We start from the raw sequence: 25,627 nt of genomic DNA on the forward strand, positions 1-25,627 counted from the left end.
AATCTCATGCTTAGCTAAAGAAGGTTCCTTGCTTCGGTTGCAACAGAATCGCTTTGTCATCTTGGTTGTCTTTTCAGCGACCTTTCCGAATACAATGAGTTTATGGAAAGTCTTGTATCCTTGCAAATACTGCATGGTTTGGGCCCCCTGACATCCAGTAAATGCTTTAGCTAGACAACAAAATTTTGAAGTATGGAGAGGTATTTAAACAACCAGTACGGAAGCACCTTGACCTTCCTGCTCTAGGGAGAGCTGCCCCTGCGGATCCTCTCCAGCTGTACGGAGGGGAAGTCCATAAAACAGCTGTAGGATTGGTCAGCACCTTTAAAATATGTCATGAAAAATACTCTTGTCCTTCCTTGTTTTTCTTTCCTGTTATTTTGCTTGTAAGTTTATGGGTGAGGAAGGAAAGTGCTACGGAACCCAAATGCTTTGGAAAGAGTGGACAGAAGCTATAAATACTTAAGAAACTTCAGCCGTTTTGGATCTTGTTAAAAAAATCAGAGCTAAATCTTAAGTTTGTTCCCTGTCAATGGCTAGAAACATCATTACCTACCACAATTTCCCGATGAGCCATAAGAATTGCAAAGTTGGTTAAGTGACTGCAAGCACACGTTGTGTGAGTTTTATTTGTGTCAACCAGTTTGCAGCCTTGAGTTGACCAGTATCCCATCATAGTCCTCTCTGAGTAGTTCCAGAAGGAACAATTTGCATTGAAATAATTGTCAGGCTGGGAGATAAAAGGATAACATAAAATGAGGATTTCACACACTAAGATGGCAATAACAATTGTTTAATATGTGTAAAGCGTAATTTAGATTAAACTTTGCATGTTTCGGACAATAAAGTTTTTCATCAGCAAAATTGTGGACTATGTTATACAAGGAAGACATGTAGTTTAAAAGGGACTTTATAGTCCGAAACACTCTAAAGTGTAGTCTCAATTACTGTAGACCCAATTTTAAACAATTACAATTTCCATCTTACGATTTTATGCGCTGATGGTACATTATAGCGGTTTTTACTTTCTGCAAAATGAGGACTGCGAATTTATTCTGAAGATATTTTTCCTGTAATTGACAATTTGAAAATACTATTTTTCCCTTGGATTCTCACCTTTGGTCAGGCCAAAGTCATGTGAACAGACATCAGGAAAAAGTTTACTCCTCAATGCCTATCTGTTTTGATGAAAAACAATCAAAACAGATTTACAAACACAGGCAAAATGAGAGGAAAATCTAATCATATTTTCTCTGTCACGGTAATGATTATGTACTTTCCCCATGTGAGACATGAAAACAGAAAGGACCAAACTAACGAGCAAAGAAACACATCAAATAAATTACCATGAAGAAAATATGCACAAATTTTAAGTGTAACAAACCAAGATATACTACTTTATTCTTCACTGAATACATGCATTTAAACAACTTGTATAGGCTTCCAGAAGTTGGTCCAAAATGAACGTAAAAAGTTGAAGTGTCATTAAAACTTGCTACATCAGACTTGCTACTAGGGTAAGAGTTAATTTTCAGTTAGAAACAAATTAGTCATTTACATTTTCATGTTGATTACTGAATTAGCTTTCATTAAGAATACACTTAAGTTCTAATAATCACTGAACCAGGCTCATTTAATTTTATGTTCATAGACTTAACCAAGCTTGTGTCTCTGACCTAGTCCAACATTTAAAATTCAAATGGAAAAAAGGTTCTTTTTCTGCATTGCTTTTCTCTCTTGCTGATTTTATGACCTTCCCATTAATTCATTAGCATAACTCACATCAATGTGTTCCAGCGTGAAATGCACAGGATCAGTCAGGTACACCCGGCTGGACTCCTTGTTGATAGAGGCCGCAATGACATGGGAGTTGACGGCGATCGTGCTATTCCGCCCAGCAAAGTCGCTGCCCAGCTTTATGGTTGCATTTTCAGTACTGAGAAAACGCCCCAGACTTTTGTAAATGATGAAAACCAGTTTTGCTAATCCTACAAAAGAAAAAAAAAAACACCCGGCATCACGCCACACAGGTCTACAGAAAGACAGCAACCCATAAAGAATAAAGCACCGGTAAACAGAGAGGCATTTTCAAGCTACGGATTTGAAGAAAAACCACCCAGGTACACACGATCTTCAATAAAAAGCTGCAGAGCAGTTTTGTTGTGTTTTGTTTTGATACTTTAACTAGGAGAGGTAATGTAGGTTTTATACAAGTTAATGGAGCTCAGTGCTCCGTGCCCAGGACTCACCGTTCCTGCTGTTCTGTTTCACGGTGCTCGCCGAGAGCTGAATCGAGTTGCCTCCCTTACTGCCCTGAGGAAATTTCAAGTCCTGCACCTGGCCCTCAGTAATGAGCACTGCAACATCCAACACTGACACACCAGAGAGAAGAAAAAGTGTTAGAAAAGGAGAATGCAGGGAAGGTCTCTTGGCCAGACTGCAATATGCCAGCTGATGGTATTTCCCCCCACTCTTTGTTTAGTTTCTCACACTGCTGTCCTCATCTGCCACCATAAGACAGATCTGTAGTTAGTCTTTAACTAAGCCTAGTGCACATTACCAAAATGACAGCATTTTAACAGCAATAACATGATATCAAACCTTGTTTTGATTTCTGCCCTCAAAACATCCACTTAAAAGCACCACACAGATGTTGCAGAGAATGTCAATTTTGAAGCTCCTAATGTCTAGGCAGTATCCTCTTCTAACAAATTCAGAACTTCACGTATTCACTTAAAGAGTTTTTAAAACAGTCGGCAAATACCTAAGTATACTTATGCCATGTGTTTAGCTAAATGAGTATTCATATCTAAAACAAAATCCTATTTTTTTCCTATATCTGATTCTGTATAAAAGGTTTATAGGAAACCATTTTATTGGTTCTGTTAAAAAATATTTAAATTGAAAACTTAGATACTACTCAGTCTTACTTAAGTTTTAATTTTAGAACACATTTTATATTGGGAAGCTTTCATGGGAATACATCCAAGGCTGGATTCTCTTGGTTACTGTAAAATCATATAGATCAGAGCAGTCAATTTATCGCCAAATATCGGCATTATATTAAACTTGTCTACCTATAGGTCTAAATTACAGACTGACAAAAAGCATGAAATTAGGGAATGATTTCTCTTTCTCTAAGCCACATCTATGTGTGAGGGCTGGGAATCCAGTCCCACACGGCATCAGGAATGTGTTAGTATGATTTCAAGACTGTTTATTGCAAGAAGTGACGTTCAGTCTACTGAGCTCCAAGGAACCGCTCCTGTATGTCCTGAGAGAGATCTTACATGATTCTACCCACATTCCTTCAGAAACAACTGGTGCAGTTACTTTGATAATGGACTGTAACACCTTTCACCATCATTTCCCAGCATTTTCCTATTCAAATTAAAAACTAGGCAGAATCAACTTCTACAGTTACAAATATGCAGACAGTGAAATGTGAAGAGTCTAATTTCTGCAGTCTATTCCAAGTCTCCAACCCAGTACCCCTCAAATTAGCTTCCTTGTACCTCGCTGAGACTAGATTCATCTCTGTAATAAGATGAAGGAATTTTAATTTTATGCACAGTGATGATTTTTGCTTTAACACATCCCGTGTACCAATATTTGCGCATCTAATACCAAACCCCTTCATGTCTCTGTCACCACTTAAATTCCAAATCATGCTGCAACTATCTTCAGCAATTTTGCAGTCTCTGGAGCACAGCTATTCTGCATTATGGGAGATGTAGTTCACTGAACACATTTTTACCTGAAGGCAGTCATGTTTAATATAAACATTTGGGCTATGTTCTGAATGCCTAAAATATTTAACTGGCAGAGTAGGTTGCAAAAAAGTAATTTAAATTCATTAGAAACAGATTATATGTAACAGGAAAGCATTTCTGCAGCTTTACAGAAAGCAGTTACCTCAAAAAATCCATACTCTGCCATTTAAGCACCCTTCATATCCATATGTTCTGCTAATGATTTTTCAGTGGTAAATCAACTTCGCAACATCAACTGCTTTCCATTTTACACTGTATTAATGACACTTAAGAATCATGATAATTTTGAAGAACTAAACACGAAAAGCATGTCTCCCCTGCTTAGGAACGTTTACCTTTCCATAATTGTTGCACAGCTCAGCTTCCAAAGAGTATGTGGCTATGCAGCATATTTTTTTCTGATTTTGTGTAAAGCAATGCATAGCACTTTAAATTATGCTTGAAAAGAAATTGACTTACCGATATTTTCTGTGGGCATTGAGACTCTGGTTGGTTCTAAGAGATTATCAGCCAAGACAAAAGCCCCTTCTTCTAACGTATCAAGTAGCATTGTGGCTGCATGGGCTTGTTCTGAAGAATTCATGTCCTTCCAGGACTCCAGAGCTTCAGGCCTGAGCAGGTTGTCCACTGTATCCACAATTGCCTGCATTCATTAGAAAACTATCATTAGGTCTGATTGCCCTAGGCAGCTGGGGAAAACGTCCAATGTTATCTGGTGACAATTATAATACTTAACTGTCAGAATGATTTACTGTGATTTAATGGCACTAGAAAACTGTTCTCAATGTAAAAATATTTTCCATCCTCTCACTGGATTAGCATTAATAGAAAGGCAGTTAGCCACTAGCATTGTGTGGTCTCTAAATGGTAAACATGCGGATTTGACTCATCTCACATCAGATATAAAAATAAGTCTTATTAATTTGCTGAAAAAATGTAAAAATAAATGCCAGAAGTTTTGCCTGAAGCTTTACTCTTAATGTCAAAATGCGTAACTTTTATTTAAAAATACTAATGCCAAAACTGGCATTCTGCAGTTTTGGCAAAAATGATAACAATAGAGATTCTGTAAAGTTAGCCCACCTCATGCTGCCATAGCACTATAAACTACTTATCTATGACAAACTGCCTCCTTTATTACAGGAGGCATGAAATGAAGCTGACTCAGTGGATATAAATTAGCCTGGGCCACTCTCACTCCCCCTCCTGTTCTTGTACCTGTTCATAGATACTTAAAAAGATTACTAACTCCCGTTCCCACACAAAGGTCAGTCAAAAAAGGAAATCAATAGAGCAAACAAGATGTCCACTGACTGTCCCTGTTATCAGTGAAGAAAAAACTGTAAAACTGAAAAAAGGTGCCATTTAAAAAAGTCTTCCTTGTAACAACTCTATCATCATGTTTTAAGGTTCATTAAGCCACACATAAAGTAACAGTAAATAAGGAAGAAGAAGATTTCAGCAACATGATTACATTATTTTTACAAAATAATCCAATCAATCACAGTAATCAGTTAATCAATTGAAGGCAGGCTCTTACATTAATGCATAATGTAGCTGTGCATTGAGTATGCTGTGCATTGAGTACGCCATGCATTGCTGAAACACCCTGTTTACTCTGTCCCATTTACCTACTCATAATGTGTCATTAAGCATATATATTATTTGTTTGATCAATTTAAAAGCGCTGGGAATGAAAACAGAACACATTGCACAAACAGAAAGATGTTGGTCTGGAATACTATATTGCGCAAATAAAGGCATGGGAAAAGTTGGTCAAGGCTATTGTCAGAGTAAGATTAATTAGCCTAATCCATTTTAATATCCTCTTTCTGTCTGCATTGTGAGCCACCACGACCTTCCTGGCAGGTGGAAGATACCTCGAAGTGGCATTAAAGCCTTTTTTCTTTCTCTAATGGGAGACAGAATAGTCAAAATGCTCGCACTGATACTGCTGCAGCCATTAACTAGAGTGGAACAGAAATTGGTCTGCAGAGGCCAGATTCATTAGTCACCAAGAAATACAGATTGGAGCCTCTAATCTGAGGTACAAATGAATCCTCTGTCACAAAGTGGGAACTTGCTTCATTTGCATAGTGTAAGTCAGCTTTTGATTTGTAATTTCAAGAGGTTTATTAGTCTTATCTAAGCAGAGAAGCCCATTTGAGACCTACAGAAAATGACACTGGTTGGAAATTAAGGTTGTGCTGTGGTTTCTTGCATATCCCCATATAGTGCTGATGGTATGCATTCATTAATATGAAATACTTTTTATTTATTACAGGATAATCTAACTCTGCATTTTTCCTGTGGAAAATGATCACCTGCCCAGTAATACGTCAAGGCATCCTCTCCTCTCAGCCAGAGGCAAGCGGGGACCACACGGCCCCTGTGACGCAGCTGTTGGAGCAACCCCATTACTGCTCTTCTCACGTTCGTGTTTACTAACCTCAGTCTACTCAAACCGTATCTGCTGGATTTCCATTTACTATTAGGAACGTTTTCTAATAAAAAACTATTAAAATTGTTATTATTTGAGAAGTGAATTTCTCTCCACATCTTTGTCTCTTTTTGTCGAATTTTTGCATAACTGGACATTCCTCGTCACCCTCCTGGCCTGAAGGATCAAAGATAAGCACCCTCTACAGAGAAATGCCTCTTCAGTAAGAGTCTGAATTATTTTATTATGTTGAAAAGTATTTCAAAGTTCTTTTCAAAGATCGTTCTTACATTTTATCTCAGAGGGTACAAGCAAAAATCGGTATTTTAAAAGAAACTTTGAAAAAAAGGTGCAATATAATTTTTCAGAGCCAGACATGCTCTGTTGTAGGACTTCTTTCTCTTCTCCCCAGGCGCGAGGTGGCATTAGTGCCGTTGCATTGCACGGCCACTATAGAAAACCCTTCTACAGCGGACGAAAGAAACTGGAAATCGGGTAGCAATGTGTTACATGCCCTCCATACAGCCTGGTTAATGGGATATTTTACTAGTAAAATCAGAGAAATGTTTGTCTTTACATTTTATCCTGAACTCACTGAATCTGGCCTTTGAAACAACTCTTAAAACTGTAAGAGTGATTTTACTTGGTAGAAGAATACACAAAGAACAAAGCAGGCTATATAATGTACATTTTTCATGCAAGCAAATTAACTCTAAGCAGTCTTTGATATAAAATACTACCAATCTGAATTCATTTCTCTTAAGTTGCCAGCTTTTTTCTCTACCCAAAGCTGTATTATGAGAGATGTTACTTCCAATTCAGATAATAACCACTTCTGCTCTTTTAGTTTTGAACAAGTTGAGGTAAAAGAGGTATAAACTTTGATCTTTCTTTTTTTTTTTTTCTGAGCATTATACCTGTGCAAAGCCAACATTTGTACAGTTGATATGGGGCACAATAGACATTTATCAAAGACTGAAATACATAGGATCATGCAGCAAGATGATAAAGCGTGGCAGGTTGCTGAAGCAGGGAGAAAGCAGGGTGACAGCACAGGAGAGATACCTTAAGGTAAGCCCTGCATGTCTTCTCTCGTTTTTGGAGCTTTTTAGTAAGAAAAAAGAAAATCAGAAGTTAGACACATTCTGGAAAGCTTCAGAAATATTAAAAAAAAAAATGAGTCTGGTGTTTCAAATCCCAAACTTGAACCTTAAACCTGGACATTGATCTAGTTTTTGTTCAGTGATGTCTATCAAAAAAAATAGCACACAGGAAACGTTTTTCCCCAACCTTCATACAGGTGCCCAGATATCTTGCCCAAAAGGTGGGATTTGTGTGAAAAGGTTAAAGGCAGAAATCCCTGTGTGGGAACTTGAATTGTCTCTGGGAAATCTCTTCTAAGGGCAGCTAGGGATTGTAAATACAACTATTGCCAAAACAACAGGAGCGTGTGGAGCTCTTTCTCTGAAGAAGGCTGAAAAACTGTTTTGTTTGTGGCTTGTTGACTAAGCTGAGGCAAAGAAAGAGGCTGAGAAATACAGCTTTTCCTCTGAGAAAAAGAGGAATGGTAATAACACCCGTGATTTGTATTTAAACTACAAAGACATATGTTTTCTCTGAAATGTTTCTCTGAACATCATTCCAGAGAAAACACTTATTCATGTTTTAGATACGCATATTAGTGCATTTTCACAAAGATCAATTATAAGTGATGTTGGCGTGTTTATAAGGCTAAGAAAGTGCTATTATTCTGCAGGAGGCCAGATTAAAATAAAACCCTGCACCTATTCAGAATCCCACTGATTTTATTACATGTTCAGGGTTAAAAGGATCACTGGATAAACATGTTGATTTGTTACAGAATTTCTGAGAGCTAATGCCCATTTCCCTCACGCTAGTTATAACGCATTCCAGATTTTAATAAGGGACACAGCTATGTATTTTAGGACCAGTCAGCTATTGTGAATTATACCTTATTCCCTAAAGAAGGTAATTGCAACTTTCTGCTGTGTATTTACTGCTGCTTTCTCTTACATGTGTATTCCAGAACTAAAAGCACGCAGGAACAATGTATAGATTAATATTTCTGAAAGGAAAAAAAAATAAAAGCACAAGGGCAATGGTTATCCCAGCAGGAGGATGTGATGGGAGGTGTGTACCTTGTTATAACTCCTTCCAGCAGAGTCTTTTTCACTGGGCCGTAGTTCCTGCAGCTGAGCATCCAAAATGTCCACGAGCTGCTCCATCAGCCTCACTGATGAACTGACATCGCCAGCAAAGACGGGTCCTTTGGTGTGTTTAGCCAGTTCATTGGCCAGACTAGCAGCGTTTTCTCCACTTCTGATCTGAAATGACAATTTATATTATCTCAGCAGGGTCCCTTGTTCTGCTTGCGGCTCTTAATTCCAATTCCCCATGTACCTTTGTTGTGGTGAAATAACCATTTGCACATACATTGAAATCTGCAACTAATTGAGACCAATAATGTTCTCTTTATCTCAGAAGATTAAAGGTTCTTAGATCCGTGACACACAAAAGCAGTTCTTAACAGCCATCAAACCCAGAAATCAGACCGAGACTTTTGGGCTAGATCTTCTGTGCATCCTCACTTTTATTTTACTGCCATTATCAGACAGCAAGAAATCTATTTGTTCATACTAGTGCTTGAGGCATTTGAAAGTCAAGTAGCCTGGTACTGACAACAAATTATCCAGTTTTCATAAACTTAGTAAATCTCAGTAGGGAGGGAAAACACAGAAAGTGGCTCTACGCTCTAATCATACTGTTATTAATGCTCTCAGACAAAAATCTGTTTATTACAGTATAATTTTTCCTGAACCAATCCTGTGTGATTTATAATATTTTATTTTTTAAGCAAACACAGCTTTTGTTTTTTGAAGACCAGCAAAGCTACCTTGCTTTAAATAGTGATGAAAACACATAAGTACAGATTCAATGTAAGAACTTAACTTAGAGGGAGAGCATACCAAAACATGCATATGAACCTAACTGTTGGCCAATGCTTTGTACACAAAGCACACCCAATTCCTTCTGCTTTAAATAAGCACAAAGTAATAAAGATGGTTACAACAAACCGAATTATTAATGCGCAGAGTTAAAATCCTTAATCACCAGTGTACACCAGATGAAAAGGTTTCAACCAACCTTCTGAGCCAGCTGATTTACCCAGTGTGAGGTGCAGTTGCTAAGATCAGGGCCTCTGGGGTTCCACGTTCCCGTTAAGACCACGCAGAGATATGAGGCAGTTCCTACAACAGGTGCAGAAAACGACAGTGAAATGGAAACCATTTTTCCACGCACATTCAGGAAATCAGCTACGTTGCGCTCCTGAGCAATGCTAAGTTCTGAATGCCGCTAATGGCAGTGGCTGACAATAACTGAGAAGAACGTAAGGAAATAATGTAGATTACAAACAGCAATAAAAAGTCAGTGAAAAATACCAGACGTTTTCTGCAAACAAACAAAAAGCCCTTGATTTTTCCTGGAGCTCATCCAGAGAGGAGCTCGTTATAAGAAAGGCAGCTGTAAGCATATTTCACAACAGTCCTCAAGCAAAGCCCTAAAATTTGACCTGGATTCTCAAAAGCGCGTGCGCAATGTAATTCTGCAGCTATGCTCCAATGGCACTTGTGGATGAAAACCTGACCACTGCCTGTAGATGCCGCATTCTCCAAGTAACAACAAACTGTGTGACAGAAAGCTTGAGACTGATCACCATGAGAGAATAACATATTGCTTTTGAAATGTCTGCTTGAAATCAAGATACATTTTTAAAGGCAATACCTCGTGTTCCTTTGGGGCAAGGGCGTTCAACCATCATTCCTCTTTGTGTCTGAGGCCAGCTAATCCCCCTGGCCTCAGTCGCTTCACAGAATCTCTCTGGCAAAGGGAAAAAACTTGTCACAGGAGGGATTTTGGTTGTGGAAACAGGTGGCGGTGGCTTGGGTCCTCTGCTTCCTTCCTTTGTTCCTCCAGCTAATGTTGTGCTTATGGGACCTTTCTGTGATGTAGTGCTAGTGGTTGACACTGTGGTTTTGTATAGCTCTGCTGAAGAAGTTACTGTCACTGCTGTAGTAGGCACTGCACAGAGAAAATTAGAGCAATAATAAAGTAAATGACCTCAGAATGATGAAAAAATCCCAGTTCTTTAAATGTTGTTTATGCAGTTTAACAGGACTTTCTGGTGTCTCCATTCCTTTATCTTAATATTACCCTTTTCTTATTGCTATTTTGGGTGCCTGAGCTATAACTTGACCATTTTTTCTTTCCCCATTCCCAGCTCATACCAGTATGATGTTTCAGTACATTCTCCAAATAATCCCTTCCATAATAAAAACTGATAGTTGTATTTCTAAGGGCTGAAAGGCAGTACCAGCGAGTTATCACTACATAACAAACACGCTCAAAGCAATTAAAGATTACTTAATCACTTTTGCAGAAGGAATAACTCAATAGACAGAATCATTTCAAACGGCATGCCGCAAACAACACAGTCCAGCTCTAACAACAGAGTCACTGGGCTGTAACTAACGAGACCATTTTAAAAAAAAAAAACCACACCCCAAAACTTCAAGTCACCCACCACACACCTTCCAGGAAAATAATTACGATAACATCTTGGTACCCGGCAGTCATTCTGCTTGAGAGAGCTGCAGCATGCCCGATTAGCTCCAAACAGAAGCAGCGCCTAACACGTGTGCGTTGTCCTCATGTTTGAGCATTTTGGGCCTTCACATCCTTTTATGATAAAGCAGGTACAAAGACACAACTCGCTCAAGCCAGTGGCAAATACCGAGTTTAATCTTTTATGGAATACTAGGATCGGCTTAGGCCAAACTGCTTCTGTCTGGGCCTTGGTCATGGCGCTGCCTGGGCCGGGGGCACCGCAGGACACAGCCCAGCTCTGTGACAACGCCAATTAACGCGGGGGGTGACAGTCCGGAATTGCTGCTCATCGCCTCCGAACAGACACTGAGCAACGGCTGAAGCGATGCAAGCCAGCAATGCAACTGAAACAGTTATCGTTAATTACTTCCAAATCTTCGTTAGTGCTCACAGGGCTTTACAGGCACATAAAAGCACAGATCCTTGTGCTGGGAATAAATGAGATAATATAAAGTATTTTTAAAATCCTAACTGATAAATAAATTAAGCTGATTTTAGGATTAACTTCAGGGGATAAAGTGGCTTTTCTTATTTGTTTTTTTGTTCTGCTAGGCCCTCGAACTTTGACTTACTGGACAACGCATCTTCTCTAAATTAAATAAAATACAAAAAAACCCAAAATGAACAAAAAACAGCAAAACCCACCAAAAAAAAAAAAAAAGAGAGAGAGAGAAAAAAAAAGAGCTGCCATTTAGAAGACGTGTTTTAAGTTAGCATTTTGAATAAGATTGACTTCCAGTTTCTTGGCGGATAACAGTAACAATTATTTCAAAATCCTTTTTCAATTACAGTTCAGTTATAATATAGTAGGAGTCTCAAATATGAATTTATCTTTTTATTTTCGCACGAATTTAGAGTGTAATTCTGAGCATCACAATCTGCTTTTGAAGGCGAAGCGCAAAGCTGTGCTTCCTCAGGGGCTGTCTCCTCCTCAGCCTCGCTCTTGGCGGCACAAACACCGTCTGTAATCGTGCTGAACTCCTGGCGCAGCCAGATACGATGAAACCTACTAAAAGCCCCAGATCTGTTCTGCAAGTGCTTGCCTGACATCTTGTGAAACTGCTGTAATTTTCTTTTGATTACAAAGCATCCAGCCTTCTAGTGCTTTCCCAATTAACATTTGTCAAAAACATTTGCAATCACTTGCAGAAGCGTCAGGCAGCGCCTGCTGAATCAGGTCCTGGGGAACTGGTGGGGATGGAGAATGATGCAGGGGACAACCAATTATTACTATCCATCCCCTAACACATTGTGCTAATTAGTACACATTTAATCACTGAAATGTGTATTAGCATTATTACAATTACTACTCAAAACCTATAATGTTTAGGATGGCTTTGTCTCAGGAGCTAAATATCACTGTAAGAATTCATAACAACTCTCTGAAGTTCAGTTGGGAGGTAACAATTTTCAGAACATATTTTGTGCTGCACCCTGAGCTAAAATATCCTGCTGTCATTATGCAACTTCAGGTAGAACAACTTTAATGCTACCCATTAAAATCAGTTTCAAAGCTGATTCAAAAATGGCCTGCGTAGCTTAGTAGCAGCGCATACTTTAGAAATATATTTATAATCTCACATTCTATGAGAAAGACTTCAAACCACCCCTCTCACAAAACTGAAGAAAATACAGATAATTTCTAGGAGATTTTCTCTTTAATTAAATTTTTTAAAAGGAGAGGTCAGTGTATTTAAGATAGTACCAGGAAACTTCAGACAGTGCTAGAAGCCTGCGAAAGACAAAGGTTGAAGAAATAAGAAACGACCGAACACATCAATTGAAGGAATACATCTAGCTTTTAGAAGGCAGATCGTTTTGGTTTTAATGACCCGTTGGGGAACTTAATCTGTAAGGCCATTCTCCTGAGCTGCAAGGAGACACACGATAGCTGCCACCACCTGATGTGTCTCGTTCCGAAAGCCGAGGGTGACGGCACCTGCCGGCTGCCACGCACTTGCCGAGCGCTTCTCCAGGGTAAGAGCACGGCACGGATGATTAATGTGCTGCAACTAAGAACAAACTCCATGTCGAGGTTATTAACCTATTGTTCCAAGCAGCACGGGTGAGCCTGTACAAGGCTTAGGATACGTACTTTTTGTCCAATGCCAAAAAAAGTTGCTTTTACAGTCCGAGATTCTGTTCTGGACTTTTTGACTAGGCCTGACATGCTGAGGAGAAAACCAAAACATACTCTGCCTTCTTCTTTATAAGAACAGGTGTGTGTCATCAGCTGAAGTCTTTGTAAAATTTATAAAGAAAAGAAAAGGAAAAAAAGCAATATGAAGTCAATCCAAAGAATCAAGTTGAGGGTAATTAACTTACATTTGTTCCACGCAGTTCCTAACAGCTGATTTAAACACTTACCGCATAGTATCTGTTTCTGAAAATGCAGACACACTGGAGTAAAACTTAACACCTGTTTTAACAGTGTGGTGTCTATAAAAAACATAACACAATTGCCTAGGACAGCAGGGGAATAGTAACTTTGTTTCCTCAACTGACAGGGAGGAGTAGATTTAGAGAAGGCACACTAGTTCTCTATCTGGTATTCTTCGCCAACGCGTTTCTAGTCTAAGCAGGCATGAAATACATAAAAAATGTAACAAACAAGCCAAACAAAAATGAAACCAACCAACCAGAACACCAAAACCCAACCAAAACACCAAAACAATTCCCCAAGCCACTCAAAAAACCCAAAGAAACAGGAAAGCAAAAAAAAAGCCACCCCAAACCAACACAAAACAAACAACAAAAAACACACACACACACAAAGGTACAAACCCCAAACCAAACCACAACCAATCCAAAACAAAAAAGTCCTCATCCAAATTACAACCATGACCTCAGATTTTAAAATTCTGTTGGATGATGTACCACTTCTGAAAATAACTAAGGGTTCATCTCTGGCATCTAGGTAAGTTTAGAAATCAGCTGCATAGGTTTTTCAGTTTTACAGGAGAGACATCTCATTGTATTTGGACACGTGAAAATCTATGTACCTGCCTTCATTTTCAAACCGTGTCACATACTGAGCTTCTGTGTGAAGCAATGGAGATCAGAAACCTGTGTAAATCCACATTTCCCTGCCTTCTGCTTATTACCGCTACGTGCCTGTCTTCATGCTTCAGTGAACAGCAGGGAAGTTGCTAAGACTTACCTAATTACCTATGGGTTCCAGCTATTACGCTGCCCAGTACTCTATTGACCCTGCCAAATTCCGTTTAGTTGAAAGCGAAAAGTTTACACAGCCACTTAGAAATTTATACCCTGAAAATTATAATAAATACAACACACAGTTAGCAAAATACCTATGATCAGGAAATGTGCTATCTGGTCCCCATTATGTTGTCCTTACTTGTACAAGCACTCTTTCATCAACCCGTAGTATATCAGATTTGGTGTAACAGTAAAGATCTTATTTACTCAACAATTTGCTGCATGACTTCATCGTAGATTCTCGGTGTTAAAAAGACTTAGTTGCACTGGTTTCCTATTATTTCAAGCCCTTGGTGACAGTACTCTCTGAATTTCTGTTCTGTCCACACTCACAACAACCATATTTTCCTGCAGTGATCCAATAAAACTTAATGATGGGTAACATGGTACAAAAGGAGAGACGACTTCAGTTTGAACAGTTCACACAGCGCAAATTGGGATGAGTGTAGATGAAATCTCTCCCTAACGCACTAACACAGAACAAAAGGATTTATCCTCTTTTTGTTACCAAGGAAACCTTACGATGTAATGCTTATGTTTACTTTTTAGGGGAAAAATTTCCTTCATTCTTCCTGATCTTTTAACTTCAAATTATTTTAAAAATTCCTATTTCAGCAAGGATTCATTTGGTCCCTTGGATACTTCCCTTCAGAAAGAATGTAGCAGGACACATCCACTAAATTTACCAAGGATATAAAAACTCTGGTTTGTTTTGAATTTCTTCATAGTTGCCTTTTGCAGGACTTGATATATTTTATTTCTAAATTAATGTTTTTATTTTTAGATGTAATTTTTATACTTAACCTTAGAAAATGTGCTCTCCTGCAGCATCTGAGTGGTACTTGTCAGCTGTACCTCTGAAAGCCATTTCTGCATCTATGCACTATAATTCCCATGAGAAGAGAGAAGAAACAACACATGAAGAATGGGGTTAAGGCTGGGGTTCTAAGGGCAGCAGACCGGATTAACATGGTAAAATGGTAGCCTGGCTGCCGCATCCACAGTTTTAGAAATCTGAAGAGTTCTTCTAAAGATAAAGAAAATGAGGATATAGGGAATACATAACACAATTACAAGAGAAGAAAATGGCGTAGGTTTGCAGCAAGGGCAAGGTCAATGTTAGGTTAATCATAGTGATATTTCAGAGGTTTCAATAGGAAGATTTAAAAATGAAATAAACAACATAGAGAGAAAAAAGCAGGTTTGGGGTCATGGATGAATCTAAGATTTGGGCCCTGGGAACAAATGTAAACCCTCGACCTCAAAATTGTGACTCAGATGTGATAAATTCATCTGTCATGTAGGAAGAAAGACTGTTGGTTCTGAAGTACTCAGTAGCTGGACGTGATGGCACACACAGGAACTGATGGCCAAGGCAGATAGACGGGGGGGAAAGAATCAGCGTGTGTCTATATATCATTATTGCTCCCACGGTAACAGAAGGAACACAGATGGCTGAGTTTCCTACAATGGCCCAAGTTAACCATTCGAACAGATAAGGCCACGACTTCCAATTTTGAGGTACTGACCTTGTGACACCATTAAATACTTGATATTAAAGGACCGTTGCAAAAAGACACTAAAAGATGTTCCGTGTGTTAGGTGACTTAAAGAAGGTTATCCTAACACCTATGCTTCTCAGCAGATGATTAAGAAACCTGATTCGACCACAAAAAAGGAAAAAAAAGAAACACAAAAATGTCCTTCATCAAATGTGGTGAAAATCTGTTCTACTTCATATGAGATAAAAAACTTGCAATGTGTATTACACATATAGGTCCTTCAACTGTGTAACGATATAATACAAATAAAATATAGAGTTAGAATCCGTACAGAATCTCTTCTTGGTTTTATAGCAGTACATCTCAAGGACAATCATATTAGATAATTTTTCCTTTAATTTAGTAGTCTTTAACTACAGGCAATTGGCTTGGGCAAAAGAGGAAATGAACTGAAACATATTTTTAGATCTGCTATGTAGAGATCCACACAGAACTAAAATATTTGGTACTCGCTTTATATAAGGAAAAATACCATTTATGAATATATGCATCATGTATTCAAATTAATCTAATGTCTTTATATGGTTTCTATATCCAAAAAAGGCCATAATCAAATTTATTTACTTATGTCACGATGCATTTAAAACCCAAACTCATAAATCACTCAAAAAATATTCCTTCTCTGTCTTCACGGGTGAGTGAGCAAAGAGCTGGGATGAGAGGCGAGCAGCCCGCGGCCTGCCCTGGACCCCCCTTCTCGTCTCGCTCTGCCTGGAAGGAGCTGCTTCTCCCCCTGCCTGGCACGCCAGCACGGAGCCCAGGAACGTGAAGGGTGCTGGTGGATGCCCAAATCTCTGTCTGATACTAGATGGGATGTGGCAAGTATATGGACTGTAACTTAGGATCTTGGAGACTCTCTCATAATAAAAACATTAAGAAATGTCTTACTGGAGAACTCTGGTGGTTTACTAAACCAAAGGAAGTATTCTACAAAGCCTTTTCTTCCTTCCCTGCTCTTCTGTAACACTTTTCCCTCAATACAATGATTTAAAGATCAGCTTTTGCCACATTCATGTCAGCTGCCTGAACTGCAAAATGTACTTAGAGCCTGCACTTCCATTTCCTCCTTTTACAATTAAAGCTTTGGAGAATTTAAAATGCATCTTCACCTCAGTTAAACCACATGAAAAGTGACATGAATGAGGATGTATGAAACGAAAGCTACACATTTTTTCTAATTACATAGGTGGGCATGTCTCTGCTAAGAGCAGCCTCGAAGCCTCCCTAAGGAAGGGACTAGCTTGATGTTCAGAGGGCAAAGCCTCCCAGGATGGCTGCAGCTCAGACCCCAAAGACCTGGCCCCTGAGCCTGGCCATGTATTGCCAGGGAGGTCCTGCAGGGGACAGCTTGGTCAGGTCTTCACTTGGCTTTGGAGATCACTAATGTACTCGTTCTAAAATGCCTTGTTCTGTTGTGTCTTACATACTTCTGTACCCAGGAAAAGCTGTATGTACGTTGATGTAGTTGTGTGCACACTACATGGTTTGCATTGCTGCGCGTGAATCAGCTTTGCTGAAGCAGGACAGCAACTCTTCACGTGCATAAGCCACTGTTACTACTTTTAAGTATAAAAAATGGCTGTTAAACACGCATACCAGTTGTATGAGAGAAGTGAAGTATTACCTTCACTGTTAAAGCAGCTTATCAACATTCTGTTCCTTGCTGCATGCATCTTCTGCCACAGAGCATTTCTCTTGGTATTTACTCTCCCCTGCAGATGTTAACATGTGGCTATGCCTGATCATGTCATTTTTAGGGATTTGTGAGTCCTGAAGACTTCCGTTTTTCTTTCCTCTTTTGGCAGTAAGTCTTTCCTTTTAGATAGTTGTTCTAACTTCAAGTAAGCTGAACTGCAGTTGTAATGGACTTACCGAGAAACCAGCTAGAAAGAGATCGGATAATCTTGTCCAACCTGGCATTTGAAAATGTGAAAATAGGGCTGCAGAAAAATATTTATACTCGGTATTGCAAATTAACCTCATACATCTCCCCTGGGACCTCCCAGCACACACTGCTTTCAGCTCCTGGCGCCAAGTTGAAAGGCCTGCATGGATGTTGTAATCAATTCAGAACTCAGGTAACACCTAATGGAGGGGGAACAGGGTTCTGGCTCCGGGTGAATGAACTCAAAGTTACCTTAGCTATACAAATCAAACTGACTGAGGGTAATGAAGTAAATAAACAATTCCTCAAGTCATTCTCAAGCACAGAAAAGCTAAATGCTTGTGAAAAAAAGAAAGGAGAAAACGACTAGCCTGTAAAACAAAGGAAATAATTCTATCTTTCTTCATGAGTGCTGCAAATTTGCCTCGCACCGATGTAACGCTGTACTGCTCCGCACGGTGGAGACAAGCAAACCCTCCTTGCCCTTCTGCCAAGAGCTAAGTCTAAGACCAAAGGTATTGTCACACAGTTATCTGAATGGAAGTGCAAAGAGATTAAAAACGAGAAAAACCAAATTCTTACCTTGGGCAGGATCAGGCGGGCCAAACTCCAAAGAGTATCGCAGAATGAAGTTGTTATTCCACACGTACAGCTGGTTGTCTCTGGGGTTGTAATCCACTGCGGCGATGTATTGGTACTGGTTGGGGAAAGGAATGTCCACGTGCTCGCCTCTGCTTAACCTGGTGTTGTAGATGTAATCGATGGTGTTCTTGCCGGCCTCGCTCTCGTTGTCCTGATACACCGACCGCACTACATACAGGACACCACATATCATGAAAGCGTTGGACGCTGCCCGTTTGTCGTATGTTGTTTCCCAGGTGGCTTCGAAACGCAGGGTGTAGGGGTTCAGCTGGCTAATTACTATCATCCCATTGTTTTGCTCCGTAGCATAAATTACCCATAAGCCATTTTCATCAACTGCCAAGTCAATATCAGTCTTTCCTCCCCATCGGTATGGAGAGGTGTCATGGTAATTAGCATAATTGATTATGGCCTCTCCACTCTTAATTCTAGTCCTCAAATCGAATTTTACTATGTTCCTAGTTCTTTCCTTGTTAAAAAAGACAGCGCCATCATACACTACAAATCCAGTACCGTCCACTCGATTCGGGAGTTTATACGTCGTCTGCTGGCGTCCGTTTTGGAAGTCCTCTAAAGAAGCATATTCTATCAAAGTATCAGTGCGATACGGAGTCCATGGCATGAAGTATATTTTATCTGCAGCCTGGAGAGGATCTTTGCACCAAGCACCTGCTTTTTGTTCAGCTTCATATAAATACGGTGAGTCCACAATTGCTTTCAACGTCCCCGGGCAAACAAAAACTAACAGTCACAGAGAGAAGTAAGACAAGAATTACATCAAATTAAGACTGTCTCATAATAAAAAGGAAAAAAAAAAAAAAAAAGAAAAGGTAGGTAAATCATAATGACTGTGGCAGGAAGAAAAAAAATCAATTTAATTGGCACTAGATTATACCTTATGTTATAATTAATGCAATTATCACCCTTTATCATCCACTTTTCTTAAAGTTACCATGTTCTTGCTGTACCAGTATGGAAAGTGGATGGGAACTGTTTTCACTAGTACAGACCAAGGCTCAATGGCATACACGGACAGCTGAAAATGTAGAGCTACTCTTGCATTTTCGTCTTAGACTTTTAGTGAGTACGCATTAACGCTCCAGAGCTTTTAACTGGTGTGCAGCAGTGCGCTGGGTCATTTCAGTCCAAAAAAAAAATCACATCGACTTGTTTAGAACTTTAAGAAGTGGTGAGGCTGAAAAAGGAGGTGCCTCGATTAAAAATAAAGGAACGAAACAAATCATCAGGTATATAGAGAAAGCAATTAGGAGCAGAGAAAACAAAACACAACCAAAGCAATGAATGAAACAGACCAGGAAACCCTGTAACCATGGCATGCTATGGAGAGGGTTCTGGAAGCCAGGCAAAATGACACTTGATTAACAAGAATTTACCCAAGGGTGAGAGAAAGAGAGGGAAAGAAAGACGAAGAGAAAGGGAGAGAAAAAAGCAAGGGAGTCTTCCCTCCAGCCCAAGTATTTCAGAAACTATACCCCGCCACCTACTTTAAGCAGCCAAGTCACTTTATTGCAAACAGTCGACTTCGTTATGAGGTGTACTTATGAGATCCTGCTGATTATCATAATATAAGAGTGTTGTGGGAAGGGGAAGGGAAGAGGTTAACATCCATAAGGCACATAACAAGGAGCTGGGGTTTGGACTGTATACGTTATTTACCTTTTTGCTCCACTTCTATTTTAAGCATCGGAAGGAAAATAAAAAAGTGCAAGGAAAAAAGAAAGAAGATTAACATAAATTGACTATTAATCTAGAGATTAAATTAGTAACAGACGCTAAATATAGGGAGAATAAGAACTGCACTATATTGGATAAAGAGAAACAGACAACAGGAAAACCTAGCAGGAGAGAGATTCTACGGTTACACAAGTGAACACGGATCAATCATTTTAGTAGATTAAGGAGGCAATACAGATATGTTGGCATGTAGCTTCACTTAGTGAACCTGAATAAATAATGAATGACTTTACTAATGCATGCTATACATACTTTTCTTCTTCTCCAAGCATAAAGCTATCAGGTTGGTTTTTAAGTGACACATTAATTTATTATATATGTGCAAGTGCACATATACATATTATATTAATTAGATGTGTGCTTATTAAACCTTCCCCCATCTTTGCCCCAGACATTCCTCTGCTTTTCTTTCTTGCAAAGAAAGCAGCTTGCATCCTTTAGCTGTCCTTAGGATTTATTTTTTTCCTTGAATGTTAATCTTGAGAACTTTTGCCACTTCTTAGTCTATAACTGTAAAATCAGACTAGAAGGAATAAGCAAAACATCTAGAAAAAAAGAAGCAAAAGCACAGTAAGCAAGAGGAAAAGAGAAGAAAAAGAATACCATTTAGCTCATTCAGATATTCTCCAGCATCATCGACTAAGCCCGAAACAGCAAGCTAGTATGCAAGGACAGTCATACTAAGTGTTTAAAACAAGTATCCATCCCACCACTGTACACAGAAAATATGAACCCAACCCGATTAACAACGCTGTATTACTATAGCAATTTTTCCCCAAGGAAGTTTTAAGGAACATATTACAGGAACACGTCTAGCTCAAGTCCAGCTAGTAAACAGCTTTCCAATAATTATTTGCAATAAAATCTATTTCATATACTCAGTAGCCTTTGAAATATGCTCCCCCAGTTTCATAAAATGACCTGGAAAATGACAAATGGACCCATCTGTGTAACAGTAGCTGCTGATACCAAGGAAGTGTATCAAAACTATTTGCACAGCTATTACATTTCCAGTATTACCCTGAAGAGTGTATTTGTATGTTTCATATGAAGTTTTGGATTTTCAGTTTCATTTAACAAAATTACATATTATTATTTTGAGAGAAGGGTATTGGCTGAGCTGATCTAGCATTTCTTCAGGGAACAATTCCAAAACCTTACGGTGGAGTGGGAGGGGGAAAGTATTCTCAAGATGAGCAGTAATTTTCCCAGCCTTTGTTCTTTTATAAATCTTTAGGTAAAATACTTGTTTTTCTGTAATTTGTAATTCTTGGGTTATCCGAGCAAACACGAGATGTATTCTGAGGTGAATTCTGGGTTTCACAATCAGTATTAATGACTTTCAGAAGATCTTGTTTGTGAACTTTTATGCATGAGTCTATTCCTCGCCAAAGAGCAATATTGATATTGTACCTGCTTAGAATTAGTAATAGGAGTGGGAAAAAAGATAGGGATAACTGAAATCATTACTGGCACGTCTGCTCTGCATGCACTGGTGTACAGCTGCACATTTTTCAGGGACAGATGGGCTTATTGAAATAAACAAATGCTGCAAAGTCCAATCAATACAGACAGAGAATAAAACACTTTAAAATGTTTTCTATTGAATTCCTGAGTCCAAAAAAGCCTTAAAATAAAAATGCACAGATGTACAAAATGGTACTTTTGATATTCTTCTTTATAAAAGGGCTGACTTCTGTTACTCAAAGTGTCGACATATATTGTGCAGCATAATCGAGAAAAATGTCAAGTATGGTACTCTCAATTTCTTTGTAATTTAATCAATAACACTCTTATTTTAAGACAAAGAAATGCCTATCAAATTTGTCTGAAATTTTAGTTTTGTTGAAGATCCAACTGAGTATCTCAATAGATTTTTTTTTTTTGCTAAAGAGGATCAGGAAAACATCAGCAACAGGTCTACACTTTAAGATGCAAAAAAGTAAGCTTTGCATTAAGTACTTTCTTATGAGGGCGATGAATGCAGAACCCAGAGAGAGCTCCAGCACTCAGTATGATCAGCAAAGCAGCTATGTATTTCTGGAAACCAGCAAGACATAGAGGAGCTCATAAACTGCATTTTGTACAAGGATGACACCAACTCCAGTGTGTAAGAACTCCCAGCGCTCACCACAAAACCTGGTATGGTTGCTGTTTGTAATCGTTCATGGACTGAAAGGTGTCACAGCGAGACACAGCAAGTTTTGCAGTCTTGCAGGAACTGAAGATGGAATTCAGAAAAAGTAAGAACCGTAACTGAACTTTGGTTAGTAGTGCCGTGATCACGAAAAACCTTCCTTCCTAGACCCACAAAAGCCTCAGCCACCTTCCTAACAAGTCTGTTATTCTGGGACAGCTGCTATCTGCAAATCTAATTATTTCAGGCATTCCGTATGTTTAGATACGGAGCACTGGAACAAGTAAAGGAAAAAAAAAATTAGGCTAGATAACTCGAGTTTATCAGGCGTCAAAAAAGAAGCGACTTGGAAAACTACCAGCATAGGCTTTGTGGGACAGGGAAGAAAGATGGTCAACAATCAAAACTGCTATTGAAGCACAATGTGGTTTGAAATCAAACTTCAAAACTGATTTTGGTAACTGTCCATCTTTTTGATGACTGCTGGTAATGACAGGTGATACCTCTTGCAGTTCGGGAACTGGGCACAGTGTCATCGCTGTACATGCTGCAGTTGACAAACTCCAGAACTTATAGACTTGGAAAGACAAGAAGTATCCAGAATCCTGAGTTATGATATACACAGAATTACGCAATTAAAGGGTAGTTCAATGCAACTGACAGTGAGCAAAAACAAGCATTTTAAAAGTAGAACAACTACATGTTGGAGTACAGGGTAGGCCGCGCTGTGGCACTGTACTTCTGAAAACTGGAAAAGAAAAGATTCCTGTAGACAGCAATACCCAATCAGTAGAACATATCCATACTTGTCTTCCTAAAACAGCATAAAAAATTATGTTTGAACATTATTTGCATCGCACTTTTTCTCTACGAGCTAGCCTACTGGAACTGGAAGCATGACGTCTTGTCATTTGACTGACCTCATGGTTTGGAATCAGATGCACTGCCCCCTTTCTGAGAATTTGGGAATGAAAACAGTGCTAAAGTAAAAGTGGTCTTTGTGGAACAAAACTTTGGTTAGATTGGGGTGAGACATCACTCCTCAAAAGTGGCACGAGAAGAACGGTTACAACAAGCCACCGATACTACACACAGGAGGAATGGTACTAGGGATCACTGTATGCAGTAGGCTTCCAATCCTACAAATGGTACAGAAAAAAAATCAGCAAGCAACCATTTCACAATGACACAGCAGAAATGAAGAAAAAACAGATGATCTGTGTTTGGCCTTTAACAACAGGGAAGGTTCAATGTGGGAAAGCAGTACAATGTAGTATTCCAGTTTAAGAAGTCTAAATTTTAAAACTGTGGAGGAACCAACATGGACACTTTTGACATAGCTTTGCTTATGCCCAAACTTATTTCCTTTGGTTTTGGATATATACTGTCATCACAGTGTTTTTGCATCTCAGACCTGGCCTGCTTCCTGTACCAACAGAAAATGTGACTTTGGTTAAGGATTACTGCAGATCAAGAGATTCACACTTCATAATAACTTAAGGGAACGATCAGTGCACTGCTCAAATTCCATTGCAAACACAGCTATTGCTCTGTTGAGTTACAGGACGAGGGAGAAGTCACTGCAAAGAATGACCTTACAAGAAAGCAAAACCAGTTAAAAGTGTCGAATCTGCAGAACTTTTAGGAGCATGCATACATGTCAATGAAAAAAGCATTAATTATTGTAAGGAAATAAGAAGTATGTCAAAAGCTAGTGAATTCTGGCATTAGAAAGAATATAGTACAAAACTGCTGAAGTAGCCGTGACTTCAAATTTTTCTACATCAGTACGATTTCAGCAAAAAAAATCTGGTTTTGCAGCTGATTCAAGGCACAATTCGTATTTTCTCTTCACATAAAAAATGAACACGTACTTCTCACTCTTTTTCCCATTGTTTTTAAGAACCAAGTTTTAGTAACTTATTAATGAGTTATTCACTCTGAATCTGTGCTCACTTACGGATGTGCCCCTGAAGCGCAAAGTCCTCTTACAATGTCTCCCAACTGGGGCATTTGCCTTGGAGTGTCAGTGTTGGGTTTTGCCGTGCACCCAAAGTCACCACAACAGCAGGTAGTCTTTCAAGTAGATCATGATTAAAATTTAAGTCAATCCCTGCTTTAGAAGTCTGTGAGCCAAGCCAATTTGTCAGCAACTGGTAGCGGGCAAAAGTACAAATTTCTATCTGGCCTGCTGAATAGCTAATTCGAGTTTGTTTTCTGGAAAAACAGTAGCCTTAAAAGCCAAACACTTAAGAACACAGACAGACACTTGGCCAGCATCACACCATGGCTTCCTTCCACACTTGGTGAAGCTAATTGGAGGCCCTAGTCTGCAAGTGCTCTGCATGCATAATGGGTCCGTGGGCCATAAACATATGCTGCTTTTCCATGTAACAGCACTCCAGCTTTAATTGTGAGGGCCAGAGGAAGTGAACAAGAATAAAAAGATTATACTTACTGTAAGGAACACATTCATACTGAACTTCTAGATATTTGTATGTTCCAGGACAAGGATCAGGAAACACATCTGACCCAGTAACTACTATACACTGTGTTCGGTTGTTGCACCTGTAATGGGAAAAGAAAGCAAAGCTAATTAATTTAAAATTACATTTAATTTGCAAGTTCATACTAAAGTACTATATGCAGTGTTAACTCACTTCACACTTGGGCAGTCCAATCCATAAGACAATAAAGTTAATTAATACTGGATCAGTCAAAGGCCATAAATAAGGCGTCAAGACAATATTTCAGTTCAGGATTTATACTTTTAAATTTAGAGTTTGATGCTATCTCAAATGTCACTCATTCCCACTGGTAGATATAGCTGCTGCAAATGTATACTGATTTGATACTACTAATTCAAGAAAACGAAAGCAAAGTGCAAAGATAATACAAAATATAAAAATGTTTAATTTTCAATAATGTACAATAACACAAATGAGGAATTCCTTCCATCTTTAGAGATATACATAGTGGTGAATGCTTTTACATTGTCGTTGTGATTCAAGGAAATGATGATTTTGGTTGGCAGAGTTGTTGCAGACAAAGAGCATTAGCATTTCTATTTTAATTATTTTAAGAGCAACTGCACTCTAAGCTTCTCTGTCAGGTTACAGGAAGAGGTAAAGAATGACTGATAAAATAAGAGACACAGTTAAAAAGAACTACAAGAGAATTAATTAAAATGTATTTTAGAAAAGACTAAATACTGAAACATATGTATGATTTACTTAACAATGGAAGCCAGTGCATTTTGATACAAAGAATTTTATTAAAATGCCTCTAACCACAAGGGTCTACTGAATTCAATGGTTTTTGAAGGTGTGGGGTTTTGTTTTGCTCTTTTTTTTTTTTTTTAAATAATAATAATAATACATTTTAGACCACTATTTATGTTTCCAGGCGGGAAAAAAAAAAAGCTTGGGAGTTAAAAACAGGAAAACAATCACATAACCCTTAAGAGATGGTCAAAATGTAATACAGACAAAATAGTCAGAAGGAAGTAGAAGAAAAGAAAGAGAAGGT

General features: G+C 38.8%; 1 protein-coding gene across 50 annotated transcripts in view; it reads right to left on the reverse strand.

Annotated features, from left to right (window-relative positions):
* The window catches only part of ADGRL2 (adhesion G protein-coupled receptor L2), a 387,834-nt gene that overhangs the window by 24,569 nt on the left and 337,638 nt on the right, over nt 1-25,627 (reverse strand). For 24 of the 50 annotated variants that reach the window (XM_065072695.1, XM_021295105.2, XM_065072694.1 and 21 more), the window contains 11 exons: nt 24,558-24,667; nt 19,885-19,899; nt 18,148-18,948; nt 10,018-10,314; nt 9,379-9,482; nt 8,373-8,558; nt 7,279-7,317; nt 4,233-4,416; nt 2,250-2,372; nt 1,783-1,988; nt 557-730 (listed from right to left, as the gene is read on the reverse strand). In XM_065072695.1, the coding sequence (XP_064928767.1) occupies nt 557-730; nt 1,783-1,988; nt 2,250-2,372; nt 4,233-4,416; nt 7,279-7,317; nt 8,373-8,558; nt 9,379-9,482; nt 10,018-10,314; nt 18,148-18,948; nt 19,885-19,899; nt 24,558-24,667 (2,239 nt within the window). The remainder of the gene's footprint in view (nt 1-556; nt 731-1,782; nt 1,989-2,249; nt 2,373-4,232; nt 4,417-7,278; nt 7,318-8,372; nt 8,559-9,378; nt 9,483-10,017; nt 10,315-18,147; nt 18,949-19,884; nt 19,900-24,557; nt 24,668-25,627) is intronic. The other 26 variants (XM_065072729.1, XM_065072727.1, XM_065072734.1 and 23 more) reach the window with 3 other exon arrangements.

Source organism: Columba livia, chromosome 8 (assembly GCF_036013475.1).
Source record: "Columba livia isolate bColLiv1 breed racing homer chromosome 8, bColLiv1.pat.W.v2, whole genome shotgun sequence".
In the NCBI taxonomy this organism is placed as follows: domain Eukaryota; kingdom Metazoa; phylum Chordata; class Aves; order Columbiformes; family Columbidae; genus Columba; species Columba livia.